Source organism: Poecilia mexicana, unplaced genomic scaffold, assembly GCF_051168715.1.
Source record: "Poecilia mexicana isolate PSO_F unplaced genomic scaffold, ASM5116871v1 scaffold_18, whole genome shotgun sequence".
Lineage (NCBI taxonomy): Eukaryota > Metazoa > Chordata > Actinopteri > Cyprinodontiformes > Poeciliidae > Poecilia > Poecilia mexicana.
The window spans coordinates 23,085,936-23,101,819 of NW_028263387.1; the positions used below are offsets into that span (position 1 = coordinate 23,085,936).

General features: G+C 36.8%; 3 protein-coding genes and 1 long non-coding RNA gene across 11 annotated transcripts in view; all 4 read right to left on the bottom strand.

The window, feature by feature from the left end:
- LOC148154204 (CD276 antigen-like) overlaps positions 1–15,884 on the bottom strand; it is a 116,028-nt gene that overhangs the window by 60,175 nt on the left and 39,969 nt on the right. The gene's annotated exons all lie outside the window — the stretch shown is intronic.
- The window catches only part of LOC106907965 (uncharacterized), a 63,394-nt gene that overhangs the window by 14,587 nt on the left and 32,923 nt on the right, over positions 1–15,884 (bottom strand). The gene's annotated exons all lie outside the window — the stretch shown is intronic.
- On the bottom strand, positions 58–5,798 carry LOC148154209 (uncharacterized). Its single transcript, XM_088015757.1, has 2 exons — positions 5,441–5,798; positions 58–2,624 (listed from the first exon to the last, which is right to left on the bottom strand). Exons 1-2 carry the CDS (start codon positions 5,607–5,609, stop codon positions 616–618), a joined length of 2,178 nt encoding a protein of 725 aa, XP_087871883.1. The 5' UTR covers positions 5,610–5,798; the 3' UTR covers positions 58–615.
- On the bottom strand, positions 8,749–13,621 carry LOC106913319 (uncharacterized). The gene is made up of 2 exons (XM_088015771.1): positions 13,453–13,621; positions 8,749–10,719 (listed from the first exon to the last, which is right to left on the bottom strand). The coding sequence occupies exons 1-2, from the start codon at positions 13,619–13,621 to the stop codon at positions 9,431–9,433; spliced, it is 1,458 nt and encodes a 485-aa protein (XP_087871897.1). The 3' UTR covers positions 8,749–9,430.

A 15,884-nucleotide genomic window follows, 5' to 3' on the forward strand; every position in this document is an offset into this window, starting at 1 on the left:
AAAAAAAAAAATTTGCTTATCGTCTTCATAAAGAGACAGCTGTTGTATATACTTCAAATGGTTCTATAACAGCAGCTGATTTAATTTGCGTATACCTTTTCAGGGTTTTTTGGTGATTTAGAAGGTGAGGGTTAAAAGGTTAAAAAAAAGACAAAAATTGGTGAAATATGGAAAATATTCCAGCAAAACAACCCCTGATCTAAATATATATCCCCCACCAGTTCATATAGTGACAACTAACATGCTCTACTCTAACCAAAATTAAATAAAACAAAGTAGAAAGAATAGACATACAATGACTCCAAGTTTTACAAATCTAAATCTGAAAACATTCAAATCCATTGTTACTTCCAAAGACAGACTATTATCTCAATAGAAAGAAAAATAATAAAATGCATGCATATCGTTGTAAGACTTTATATCTCATTTAACCATTTAAAATGAAAAGATACACCTGCAGAATAAAGTGAAAGTTTTGTGTTTTAGATAAATTTGAATTCTAAATGATTTTCTTCTCCAAGCTGCTACATTATAGAAATGTTACTCAGCTGTAATTAATCTGCTCCCAAACTGTGAGATATTGTGTTTTGGTACTTGAGGTTCAGATTATGCTGCTCATCCTGTATGAGTCTTCATGTGTTTAGTTAAATTGCTCTGATGACTGAAGCCTTTTCCACAGGTCCCACATAAGAAAGGTTTTACATTTGAATGTGTATGTGTGTGGCCAATTAAACTGCCTTTGTCTGTGTAACTTTTTCCACAGGTCCCACATGAGAAAAGCCTTTCTCCTGTGTGAGTCTTCATGTGAGTAGTTAAATTGCTCTGATGACTGAAGCCTTTTCCACAGGTCCCACATAAGAAAGGTTTTACATTTGAATGTGTATGTATGTGGCCAATTAAACTGCCTTTGTCTGTGTAACTTTTTCCACATGTTCTACATGAGAAAAGCCTTTCTCCTGTATGAATCCTCATGTGACTAGTTAAATTACCTTTTTGACGGAACCTTTTTCCACAGGTCCCACAAGAGTAAGGCTTCTCATCTGTATGGATCCTCATGTGACAATTTAAATAACTGCTGGATCTGAACCTTTTCCCACATCTTGCACATTTGAAAGGCTTCTCACCTGTATGAATTCTCATGTGAACAACTAATTGAGATTTACTTACAAAACCTTTTCCACAACTCCGACATAAGACAGTTTTCTGAGCTCTGTGAATTGCCATGTGACTATTCAATAGTGGTTTACGGGCAAACCTTTTTTTACAGTACGTACATGAGAAAGGCCTCTCTCCTGTGTGAGTCGTCATGTGAACAGTTAAATTACTTTTTTGTCTGAACCTTTTTCCACAGGTCCCACAAAAGTAAGGCCTGTCACCTGTGTGACATCTCATGTGATTAGTTACACTTGATCTCGTAAGGAAGCTTTTTCCACAAGTAAAACATGAGAAAGGCCTCTCTCCTGTATGAACCTTCATGTGAGCAACTAACAGAGATTTTCTTATAAAACTTTTTGCACAAGTCACACATGAAAAAAGATTCTCTCCTGTGTGATACTTCATGTGATCAACTAACTGAAATCTGCATGTGAAACCTTTCCCACAGGTCACACATGGGAAAGGCTTTTCACCTGTGTGAATTTTCACGTGACGAAGTAAATGATATTTGTCTCTGAAACTTTTTCCACAGTTCACGCATGAAGAACGTTTTTCACCTGTGTGAATTTTCATGTGACGAAGTGACTGATATTTGTCTCTGAAACTTTTTCCACAGTGCACACATGAGAAAGGCTTCTCTCCTGTGTGAATCGTCATGTGACGAAGTAACTCAGATTTGCATCGGAAACGTTTTCCACAGGTTGAACATGTGACAGGCTTACCTGTGTGAATCATCATGTGACAACGTAACTCAGATTTAGTTTTAAAATTTTTTCCACAAGTCTCACATGAGAAAGGCTTCTCACCTGTGTGAATCTTGATATGACGAAGTAAGTGAGATTTGGTTTTGAAACCTTTTCCACAAGTCTCACATGAGAAAGGCCTCTCACCTGTGTGAATCTTCATGTGTCCAAGTAAGTTTGATTTCGTTTTGAAACTTTTTCCACAAGTTGAACATGTGAACAGTTTCTTGTCAGTGTGAGTTCTCATGTGTGTTGTCAAGGAACTGCTGTGAGAAAAGGCTTCATCACAGATTTTACAAGAATATTGTTTTTGGTCTGGATGAGCTTTCTTGTGTGTTTTCTGTTTTGAACTCTCAGTTTTACCTTTCTGCCGTTTGGTTTTCTGATTTCTCTGACTTTTCTGTTTTTCATCTCTCTTTTTTCCTGAGTCCTCAGATTTGCTTCCTTCCTGATCCTGATTCTTATCTTCAGAAGAACCTGAAGAGATGAGTTTGTTCCTATGTGGTTCTGTTTCTTTGCGAATTCTCTGTACAGTAGAAGGATTCACCAAAGTGTCACCAGTTTCCAGTTTCTGTACAAGCTGCTCTTCATCCTGACTGATGCAGAGTTGCTTCTCTTTGAGCTGTTGAGGTTCTGGCTCCTCTTGTTCTAACGTGGAGTTCCCCTCCGGGTTGCTGAGCTCATTGAGAACTCCGTCCTCTTTACACACGCAGCATTGATGGAGATCTGGACAAAAACACAAAACAAAAACTTTTCATTTTCAGTCAAATAATCAAACTTTAACTTTAATCCCTTTATGCATCTATGCAGCTATTTTTGGATTACAATAAATCCTTGTTTTTCGCATTCTGAGAAAAACCTGTGATAGGTGAAATCCGTGAGGTAGTTACCTTTATATTTTACAATTTTTATACAGCATAATTAAGTTCTCTACATTAAAACCAAAGAACACGCCTGTTTTCAGGCCCAATCATTTTTTTTAACAAATAGATCGCTTTCTTACAAATGACTACACTAAAATAATCATTTTAAATCTGTATGAAGTACAGTAAGACAAAATGTGACTTGCATCGATCAATTCTGCATGTGACTAGGCCTGTCACGATAACAAATTTTGCTGGGCGATTAATTGTCTAAAAAATTATTGCGATAAACGATAATATTGTTTCGAGACTTTTTGACACTGATTTAATGGGAATGACTAATTATACATGCGATTTCCTGATAGATACACTTTCTTTTCAAAAGAACATGTAACACTGGAACTGAAACTAAATAAAACAACCAGAAATAAAATGGATTCTCAGTCTTCATTAACAAAAACGTACTTGAATAAAAACTAGACAACATAAAGCCAAAGTGGAAATAAATACTGCATTCAACCAAAAGAGTGCAGATTATGAAGTCTCAGGTAGACTTCATCACAGGTAGATTGTAGTAAAACATTGATTAATGCCTGGTTTTAAAATGAGTAAACTGGACTTGTACCCATTATTTTGTGCCCATTGTTCTCAGTGTAATTTTAAACATTAAACAGTAAATACTAATTAACTAATGAAGCTTAAACACGCAAATGGTAAAGAGGGAAAAAACAGAGTAACTCCTCTCCACATCATAGTGCAGCCTCCACTCTTTTATCCAACCCTTTTTCATTTTGTTACATCTTTTATCACTTAAAATAAGCTCAAAACTATCACTATTGCTTCTACGTAATGAGCCTGTTTACTCTAAATTCACGTGAGATATAGTGGCTATTACAGGATTTCTGTCTGAAAAGTGAATGTCGGTGAGAGTTCATGTGTTGCTCTTGCCGTGTGGTTGGACACGCTGCACGGTTGAACCCGATTCACTCTAAGGTTTTTTGTCTGCTAGTTTGTGTGTCTCAGGTTTTGAAAATGGACCGACAATTCTAAAATCCTTCAGTGTGAAGTGGGCATTACATTAAGGAAATGAGAAGAGGAGGGTCAGTGGAGCACCGGAGTTGAGCCTCTTTTCATCCAGTGACACCAACAGAAAGAAACAAGGGCCAGAATAAACGATAAAGCCGATAAATTAAAATGACGTCGATAACTTTCATTATCGTGCGATTAATTGATTAATTGTTTATAACGACAGGCCAAGAAACAAATCTGGAAAAAAATCTCTCGAGACTGTGAAAAAGTCCATTTATTTTCCAAGAGCAAGAATTTAACTCTTAGTGCACCAAACTATGTGATAAACAGTCACACCAATGTGGCTGAATCCACAGAGAACAGGAAGTGTTCAGCAGCTGTTTGCTATGATTGCATCTCCACATACTGACCAGTTTTCTGTTACTGAAGTCGGTTTTCCTTCGTTCATCTTTATCACATTTGTGTGCAGTGAAGGCAGGAGGTGTTGAAATGTGACGTATAAAGATAACTGTGTGCATCTCATATCAGTTCTCTGCCTCTGACTAGTTTCAGTTGGAGAGTCTTTAAACGCTGCTGGACTTTCAATAAAGATATAAAAACAATAATCAATCTTTCTCCAGTTTATTGAACAGTTTCTCTGCCTCCTTTAACCTTTTGTACCAGTAGCCAATATCTGAAATTAGTTTATGACTAGATATGCATCTACACTATGACTAGACAAAACATGTACTTGAAATATCTTAAATTCTGAAAAGTATGAATGACGTCAGATTTACTATTATGTTTCATGGAGGTTTCAATTCCAGATATCTACAGTTAATATCTACAGGAACATTTGTTGATCCTCAAGGATATCGACGAAGAAAATCAATTAAAAGATAAGTTAGAAACACTCATCGTCATAAAGAATCACCAAGACAAACATCCCAATAATTTGTCTCTTTACATGTTTTACTTGCTCACCAGCCAGCAGTGAATGCAGTGAGTTACAGTCTGCAGCTCAAAACTCTGACCAAGACAAGAACTCGTCTCATTTACTTGTAACATGTTTATATGCTGGTTTCCCAGCTCTGCAAACCCCATAGACAGAACAATGGTGTTGCTTATCTTCTGGATTTGAATTGTTATTAGTCAGAACAAAAAGTGGAATATTTCAGATTTACTTTGACTAGTCTTAAGTTGATTATATGAAATATGAGCTTCACATAGTAATACACTGTAGATATCTTGAACTGAAACCAGCAAACATCTTAAATGTATGATTTATTCTAGTCAGGATGTAATTAAATATACTTCAAAGACTAATTTTGTCTGGTCAAAAATATAATTATATTGTTTAAACATATCTAGTCAGACACTCATTTCAGACACATAGAATGAAAGTTTGGTAAAGACCATTTAATGATAGAACTGCCTGCCACAGCAAACGCTGATGCACTTTATGGAATAATAATAGTATTTTTTGTAATCGACCTGCCCTCCCAAACCTCCCGTTGTCCAACCAGAGCTCTGTTTCTGTCTTATCAGTTAATTTGATTCTGTAAAACATTCATCCCAAATCGGTCTCACATATTTTTCTCGTGTTTTTCCTCCAGCTTTTCTCCGCTTTCGTGCCTCATATCATTAGTAAAACGTGAAGGTGTTTCGTACCTATCCGGTGTAAGATGATCTTCGGTATTGGGGTGAAATCCAGCAGTCTGCGATGATCTTCCATCTTTTCCTTGGACTTGACGCTGATTTCTTCCAACTCTGTGAATGATATTTCAGCAGGAGTTAACAGCTCGTTGATAAACTCTGTATGAGGCGGAACTGAAGACATTTTACAGCAAATATTCACATATATACCTAAAACTAGCGATGTGCTTTCTGTGCCGAGGTTTCAGGGCGAGTGTCAAGTACAGGAGGAGTTTTTGGAAGCGAGTTTTGAAGCTTTTGTTCCTGGAGCAGGATGTGACGTTTGAAGCCGCGCCTGCGGGCCGTACCACGTGACTGATTCCGGACCAGGTTCTTCTGTTTCCTTCCGGGTAAATATGGCACTAAAACGCTGCTGTTTCACCAGAGCTACATTTACTTGTTTTAGGATTTTACAGGGATCGTCAGACAACTTTAGCTCATAACAAACAGCAGCAGTTCACTAAAAGGCCTGACTCGTTATTCTTTCTACAAAAAAAAAAAGTTTGAATTCTGAAAATATTTTTGAAAATGGCTTTAATTAGAACTCCTTTACAGAATCACTGGCTTATTATGGCACTAAATAGGATAAGTAGTTCATAGGAGACTGCTTTATTTGTAAATGTTTTAAAAAGGAAAAAATATATATACCATGTTGTCACATGTCAGGGTTCATATAAGAAAAATAACGTCACATTTTTTAAAAAATATAAATGAAGTTCAAATTTAATTGGGAAAAGAAAATATCTTTCTCTTTGCTTTGACAAAGGATTTATAGAAATAAATCTCATAGCGAGAACCTCTCATAACAGGACAAGTTTTATGTCTTGCTCAATCAAGAAAGCTTCTTGATTTCACGAGATATAAGAATATCCTTCTGTGTTAAAAAGGCAGAAAAAGACTCAATTATTCTTCCCTTGTTTCCTCTACTTCATATCTAAAATATACCATGAAGTGTTTCAGTTTTACTGTTACAATATTTTACTATTTCAAAGATACATAATTTTGGTTTTAATCAGTTATAAATCTCATTTAAAAATACTTTTTAAAATCTCCTTATTTTAAAAAGTATTTTTTAAAATAACAGGGGTTTTCTTATTTAAACTGGTTTTATGTTGCATGTTTTCCATTAAATGATGAATGACTCACACTCCTGTTCTTCACCAGATCAGTTTGTTTTTAGGTTCTCATATCAAAGGTAAACCTCTCTGGAAGTAAACTTGGCTCTGTGCTGCATCAAAAATAATCCAGAAGATGATCAAAGAGAGAAAATATGTAACATTTGAGATGTGGCTACAGAGCTGCAAATGTCACATTTCTCACATTTCGTGTAAATCCCGGGAGGGAGGGTCCGGACCCCCCCAATATTGGAAAAGTCTAGAATTCTAAGTTTTTGTTTGTGACTCAAAGTTTTGCTTGTGATTCTCACATGACGTCATGGGCAGGACCTAAAATCGCAACAAAAGATTTCTGATGTGTGCAAATAAAAGTTTGTGTTTGGTAAAAATGAGTTATTTAATTAAAAAAAGTCTTTTACACAACTTTTTTTTTTAAAAGAAATCATTACAATTCCAAAAGTTTTGACTACAATTTTATTTTACTTAACTGAGATTAGTTTTTTTTTTTCATTGAATAATTGGGAAACAAATTTAACTACATAATCTGCGAACCAGACCCTAACTTAAAGTCTGGGTTGAGTTTTTTCCCCTTCATTAATGACACACATTATATCTATCATGATAATTCAGGGTGTTATTTTTAATTCTAAATTAATATCCTTGTTGGACTTTTATGTAAGTGCTAGTCTCTTTCAAGACATGTTTACCTAAAACTAGAATAAATGCAATGTACATTATGCAGCAAAGGAAATTAGAAGATCTGACATCCATTATGGAGATGATAAGTTTTGGATGGGCGATGTGCCTCGTACACAGGGAAGAAGCTTTTTTGTTATCTAACTTTGCTAGCAAAGTCGTTAGCTAGCAGCTAGCTAATAGCGCAACAACAGCCTAATGTCTGTATGATAAAAATACTGAATGATAGATAAGAACAGTTTTTCCTCACCTGGCTGCCTCCTCCCCTCAGTAGTTCTTCAGAGAAAGGCAGATGCAGAGGCCTGTCAGTGTCTGTTGTATTTCATTACCTCTCTGCTTAAACCGCTGAAGCAGAAACGATACTTCAACGTTTTCCGTCATCTGACAAGAAGCAAGTCTGCTCCACTTTATTCACCAAAAACTGATCTGTAATCTGGAACGTTCGCGCAGAAAGTACGGCGGCCACCGTAAAAAGGACTTACAGTATTCAATTATGTAGATTCTTGCGAGGGAACTCCGCTAGACTCCCCCTGCTGGTTGCATTCGGCCACTACATCAACCAAATCACACTAGACATTGACACATTTAGCCCAAACTGCCTTCAAAACATTGAAAATGTAAATAACATGACCAAAAAGAGTGAATGTACCTCTGAATGGTGAACAAATGCATATCAATCCATCTCATGTGCAGAGACTCAGTTTGAGCTTTTCTGTTCAGAACAATGTGTAGAAAGGTCAAAGGTCAGCATCTGGAGGCTGATAGAAACATACCGTAAAACCACAGCAACAATAAATACTTCTACAAAGTATCGACTCGGGAGCTAAACACAAAAGCTGGCTGCACTTTTCAGACTCTTGTTTTTATTTTACAAAGATTTGAGTGAATATTTTTACAGGTACTAAAGCTACATTAAAGCTGGTTTGTTTACCTTATCCTGCTGACTACCAGGAATACAAAATATTGTCCAATCACCATTTTTTTTAATTCCACAATCTTTGTAATGTAATTAGAATACTACAAACATTTCTTGGGAAAAAAGTTGTTATTTTTGAAATATTATGCGTCCACTACAGAGGACATCGGAACAACATACATTTGAAATTGAACCTTGATGGCAACCAGTTTGTCCCAAAGAAAATATCCAAATATCAACATAAGAATGAATTTCACATTGACAAAACTGAGCACTGTAGCAAGAAGGTCCTGGGTTCGATTCCCAGCCCAGGTCTTTCTGCATTGAGTTTGCATGGTCTCCCTGTGCAGGGAGATCATGCAAAAGGCTTCCTCCCTTTATCACAGAGTCTCCCTGTGATAAAGGGAGACCCTTTATCTCCCTGTGATAAAGGGACGAAGCCTTTATCACACCGGCTTCCTCCCACAGTCCAAAAACAAGACTGTTAATTGGTCTCTCTAAATTCTCCCTAGGTGTGGATGGTTATTTGTCTTGTCTGTCTCTGTGTTGTCCTGCGACAGACTGGCGACCTGTCCAGGGTAAACCTGCCTCTCACCCAGAATATTAGCTGGAGAGGCACCAGCAACCCTCCTGACCCCACTAAGGGACAAGGGTATTAGAAAATGGATGGATGGATAGTTGGTTGGTTGAGCTTTTACATGTACTCCAAATGGTTCAAGAACATCAGCTGATTTAATTTGCGTATGCCTTTTCAGGTGTTTTTGGTGATTTTGGGGGTGAGGGTTAAAAGGTTAAAACAAAAAGAACAATCAGATATGGAAAATACTCCATTACCACAACCGCTGATCTAAATATACGTCCCTCAACAGTTACAGCTAACATGCTCTAACCAAAATTAATTAAATAAAAGTACAAATAGACATACAATGACAGCTTTACAAGTCAATATCTAAAAACATTCAAATCCATTGTTACTTCCAGACAGACTATTAATCTCATTAGACAAAAAAAAAGCATGCATAATGTCATAAGACTTAATATCTCACTTAAAAATCCTTTTAAATGAAAAGACAAAACTGACAGAATAAAGTGAAAGTTGAGTGTTTTAGATAAACGTCCTATTTTAAATGCTTTTCTTCTCCAAGCTGCTACATTATAGAAATGTTACTCAGCTGTAATTAATCTGCTACCAAACTGTGAGTTATTGTGTTTTGGTACTTGAGGATCAGATTATGCCGTTCATCCTGTATGAGTCTTCATGTGTTTAGTTAAACTGCTCTGATAACTGAAGCCTTTTCCACACATCCCACATAAGAAAAGCTTTACACTTGAATGTGTATTTATGTGGGCAATTAAACCTGTTTTGACTGTGTAACTTTTTCCACAGGTCCCACATGAGAAAGGTCTCTCATCTGTATGAATCCTCATGTGACTAGTTAAATTACCTTTTTGACGGAACATTTTTCCACAGGTCCCACAAGAGTAAGGCTTCTCATCTGTATGCATCCTCATGTGACGATATAAACAACTTCTGTTTCTGAAACCTTTTCCACAACTTGCACATTTGAAAGGCTTCTCACCTGTATGAATTCTCATGTGACCAGTTAGCAAGGATTGTTGACGGAAGCTTTTTCCACAGGCAACACATGAGAAAGGCCTCTCACCTGTGTGAATCATCACATGAGCTGTTAAATTTGCTTTACTGGTAAACCTTTTTTCACAGCTTGTACATGAGAAAGGTTTCTCTCCTGTGTGATTCTTTCTGTGAAAAACTAACTGAGACTTCCATGTGAAACGTTTTCCACAGGTCACACATGAGAAAGGCTCACTTTTGTGAATCCTCATGTGACGAAATAAATGACATCTGACTCTGAAACTTTTTTGACAGGTCACACATGAAAAAGGCTTCTCTCCTGTGTGAATCTTCATGTGTCTAAGTAACTCAGATTTGCATCTGAAACTTTTTCCACAAGTTGAACATGTAAACAGTTTCTTGTCTGAATGAGTTCTCATGCGTGTTGTCAAGGAACTGCTGTGAGAAAAGGCTTCACCACAGATTTTACAAGAATATTGTTTTTGGTCTGGATGAGCTCTCTTGTGTGTTTTCTGTTTTGAACTGTCAGTTTTACGTTTCTGCTGTTTGGTTCTCTGATATCTCTGATGTTTCTGTTTTTCATCTCTCTTTTTTCCTGAGTCTACAGTTTTGCTTCCTTCCTGATCCTGATTCTCATCTTCAGTAGAACCATGAGAGATGAGTTGGTTCCTCTGTGGTTCTGTTTCTTTCTGAATTCTGTGCACAGTAGAAGGAATCACCAAAGTGTCATCAGTCTCCAGTTTCAGCACAAGCTGCTCTTCATCCTGCCTGATGCAGAGTTGCTTCTCTTTGAACTGTTGATGTTCTGGTTCTTCTTGCTCCTGTTTTATCTGCAGAGGTTCTGGTTCCTCTTGTTTTAAAGTGGAGTTCCCCTCCTGGTGGCTGAGCTCATTGAGAACCCCGTCCTCTTTACACATGCAGCAGTGACAGAGATCTGGACCAAAACACAAAACAAAAACTTTTAGTTTGGAGTCAAATAATCAACCCTTTATGCATCTATGCAGCTATTTCTTGGATTAGCCTAAACTTAGAAATTTTTATGTATGAAAATCAGTCAACACATATTATTGACATTCTCTCCCTTATTTGCTGTATGCCAGAAAACAAAGATTTTGGTCATTCTAAGTTCAGGTCCAATTTTTTTTCTGACCATGAGGAAAAATGTGCTTGTATTTTTAATCATGCATATGTAAATATCTCACTTTAACTCTAAGTTTGGAAAAATAACTTCACCAAACTGGTTATTCTGACCAGAATGAACATATTCTGGACATCCGGGAAGCAAACAAAATGCCATTATCTTTACCAAGTGGCTCCCTGACAAATATTCCACACAGCAGCTCGACTTAAGTCTGTTGGAGAACCTTGGAGTCGGACACATAGATCTACCAACTTGGTGAGCCTCGATTCCATATCAATCCTCCTTTGCATTAGCAGCAGTTTTCTTACTGGAACCTCAATCGGCCTTCACACCTCAGCATCGCTCTTGTGGACGTTGAGATCGCTGTGCACTGCAACCTCAACTCCACCTCCAAACCGGTCGATCAGTTCTGCATGTGACCACCAGGCATATTATGTTCAATCAGGCTCAGCTTATCTCCACTGAAGCAGGGTTTCCCCCAGAGTATCACCTTTACCTGCCCGGCTAAGCTTTGCTTGTTTACGTTTTTAGGGGGAAAAAAGAAAAAGAAATTGCTTTTTCTTTGTTCCATAGTTAATAAACAGCACTGCAAACGTCTCTATTGTCATAAGCGTTTCACTGGCGGAGCAGAATTATTCCTAAAAGATGGGTTTATAGTTGATGCATGTAAACTTCCACCAATCACAGCCCTTCTACCTCCTGCTCTGTCGCTGCTCTATGTTTACCTCAGTGTGGATCGTTCGCCTCCTTTCACTCAAACTGGACACAGGCTGAGCTGTATGTATATGTACATCAAACCCTGTGAGTAGTTATGTTTCTGAGTTTAAAACCCACCATGTTAGCTCTGCTTGTTCTGCTCTATGACAGAACCTGTAGTCACCTTTCAGAGGTGAGTTCAGCGAGTGGTGAGAATGATTTATCTTCTTTATGAACCAATAATTATGTGCAGCGTTTACATCTCAACACGCTGTCCAGCCTGTGGCTCTGTGTCTGGGCTATAAAGTTCGTATGTCTTGATGGTTGGCTGGTGAGTTAACCACTAACGTTGTGGAGCTTTGTGCTCTCTTCATAGTCATTTTATTTTATTATTATTATTCCAGTTACACCATGGATCAAACCATATCAAATGCTTTGTCCACTTAGTCAGCCGGCCGAGTGGAGATCTGATTCTGAAAAACTCGTTCCATAAAGCTCTGCCAACCAAAACTGTTTCTGTGGCACTTACTAAAAACGCAACAGACACCAAATGGAAGAGCTGCTAAAGCCACCAAACTATGTGATAAACAGTCACACCAATGTGGCTGAATCCACAGAGATCAGGAAGTGTTCAGCAGCTGTTTGCTATGATTGCATCTCCACATACTGACCAGTTTTCTGTTACTGAAGTCGGTTTTCCTTCGTTCATCTTTATCACATTTGTGTGCAGTGAAGGCAGGAGGTGTTGAAATGTGACGTATAAAGATAACTGTGTGCATCTCATATCAGTTCTCTGCCTCTGACTAGTTTCAGTTGGAGAGTCTTTAAACGCTGCTGGACTTTCAATAAAGATATAAAAACAATAATCAATCTTTCTCCAGTTTATTGAACAGTTTCTCTGCCTCCTTTAACCTTTTGTACCAGGAGCCAATATCTGAAATTGGTTTATGACTAGATATGCATCTACACTGTGACTAGACAAAACATGTACTTGAAATATCTTAAATTCTGAAAAGTATGAATGACGTCAGATTTACTATTATGTTTCATGGAGGTTTCAATTCCAGATATCTACAGTTAATATCTACAGGAACATTTGTTGATCCTCAAGGATATCGAAGAAAATCAATTAAAAGATAAGTTAGAAACACTCATCGTCATAAAGAATCACCAAGACAAAAATCCCAATAATTTGTCTCTTTACATGTTTTACTTGCTCACCAGCCAGCAGTGAATGCAGTGAGTTACAGTCTGCAGCTCAAAACTCTGACCAAGACAAGAACTCGTCTCATTTACTTGTAACATGTTTATATGCTGGTTTCCCAGCTCTGCAAACCCCATAGACAGAACAATGGTGTTGCTTATCTTCTGGATTTGAATTGTTAGTAGTCAGAACAAAAAGTGGAATATCTCACATTTACTTTGACTAGTCTTAATTTGATTATATGAAATATGAGCTTCAGATAGTAATACACTGTAGATATCTTGAACTGAAACCACCAAACATCTTAAATTTATGATTTATACTAGTCAGGATGTAATTAAATATACTTCAAAGACTAATTTTGTCTGGTCAAAAATATAATTATATTGTTTAAACATATCTAATCGAATGAAAGTTTGTTAAAGCCCATTTAATGATAGAACTGCCTGCCACAGCAAACATTGTCCAACCAGAACTCTGTTTCTGTCTTATCAGTTTATTTCATTCTGTAAAACATTCATCCCAAATGGGTTTCACATATTGTTTAATTTAATCTGTCTCGTGTTTTTCCTCCAGCTTTTCTCCGCTTTCGTGTCTCATCAGTAAATCGTGAAGGTGTTTCGTACCTATCCGGTGTAAGATGATCTTCGGTATCCTGGTAAAATCCAGCAGTCTGCGCTGATCCTCCATCTTTTCCTCGGACTTGACGCTGATTTCTTCCAACTCTGTGAATGATATTTCAGCAGGAGTTAACAGCTCGTTGATAAACTCTGTATGAGGCGGAACTGAAGACATTTTACAGCAAATACTCACATATTTACCTCCATATAGGGGCGTGTGTCGAATAAACCAGGAGGATTTTTAGGAAATGTGTATTGAAACGTTTGTTTGTGGAGCAGGATGTGACGTTTAAGGGCCGTACCACGTGACTGATTCAGGACCAGGTTCTTTTTTTTTACATTTACTTGTTTTAGAAATTTCTTGCGTGTGTTGTGAGTGTTTGCAATTTATGCGAGTGCTTTTTTGCGATTATTCATCATCCATCGTCTATAATGTCAAAAAACCAACAGAGTGGATCCGGTGTAACAATTTCTAATGTTTCAAAAAGTTAAGTGTCGTGTCCAAATGAACTACACTCTATATATATATATATATATATATATATATATATATATATATATATATTTACTTGTAACATGTTTATATGCTGGTTTCCCAGCTCTGCAAACCCCATAGACAGAACAAAAGGTGGAATATCTCACATTTACTTTGACTAGTCTTAATTTGATTATATGAAATATGAGCTTCAGATAGTAATACACTGTAGATATCTTGAACTGAAACCACCAAACATCTTAAATTTATGATTTATACTAGTCAGGATGTAATTAAATATACTTCAAAGACTAATTTTGTCTGGTCAAAAATATAATAATATTGTTTAAACATATCTAGTCAGAAACTCATTTCAGACACATAGAATGAAAGTTTGTTAAAGCCCATTTAATGATAGAACTGCCTGCCACAGCAAACATTGTCCAACCAGAACTCTGTTTCTGTCTTATCAGTTTATTTCATTCTGTAAAACATTCATCCCAAATTGGTCTCACATATTGTTCTCGTGTTTTTCCTCCAGCTTTTCTCCGCTTTCGTGTCTCATCAGTAAAACGTGAAGGTGTTTCGTACCTATCCGGTGTAAGATGATCTTCGGTATCCTGGTAAAATCCAGCAGTCTGCGATGATCCTCCATCTTTTCCTCGGACTTAACGGTCATTTCTTCCAACTCTGTGAATGATATTCAGCAGGAGTTAACAGCTCGTTGATAAACTCTGTATGAGGCGGAACCGAAGACATTTTACAGCAAATACTCACATATTTACCTCCATATAGGGGCGAGTGTCGAATAAACCAGGAGGATTTTTAGGAAATGTGTATTGAAGCGTTTGTTTGTGGAGCAGGATGTGACGTTTAAGGGCCGTACCACGTGACTGATTCAGGCCCAGGTTCTTTTTTTTTACATTTACTTGTTTTAGAAATTTCTTGCGTGTGTTGTGAGTGTTTGCAATTTATGCGAGTGCTTTTTTGCGATTATTCATCATCCATCGTCTATAATGTCAAAAAACCAACAGAGTGGATCCGGTGTAACAATTTCTAATGTTTCAAAAAGTTAAGTGTCGTGTCCAAATGAACTACACTCTCTATATATATATATATATATATATATATATATATATATATATATATATATATATATATATATATATATATATATATATATATATATATATATATATTACTTGTAACATGTTTATATGCTGGTTTCCCAGCTCTGCAAACCCCATAGACAGAACAAAAGGTGGAATATCTCACATTTACTTTGACTAGTCTTAATTTGATTATATGAAATATGAGCTTCAGATAGTAATACACTGTAGATATCTTGAACTGAAACCACCAAACATCTTAAATGTATGATTTATACTAGTCAGGATGTAATTAAATATACTTCAAAGACTAATTTTGTCTGGTCAAAAATATAATAATATTGTTTAAACATATCTAGTCAGAAACTCATTTCAGACACATGACATTTTTGTGACATTATCAGTTCATTTCTGTTAATATTTCTCATCCAAAAGAGGTCTTAGAAGAAAAACATAGTTTTCTAACAGAGTGTATTAACAATGAAAGTTTGGTAAAGACCATTTAATGATAGAACTGCCTGCAACAGCAAGCGCTGATGCACTTTATGGAATAATAATAGTATTTTTTGTAATCGACCTGCCCTCCCAAACCTCCCGTTGTCCAACCAGAGCTCTGTTTCTGTCTTATCGATTAATTTGATTCTGTAAAACATTCATCCCAAATCGGTCTCACGCATTTTCCTTTAACCTCTCTCGTGTTTTTCCTCCAGCTTTTCTCCATTTCGCGCTTCATATCATCAGTAAAACGACGAAGCTGAAGTTGGTTTCTATTTCTAGCTTCCAATAGCTAAAGGGTGATTCCACTTAATTTTTCACTACCTTCTGTATCTTTAATCGACTATAGTATAAAAACT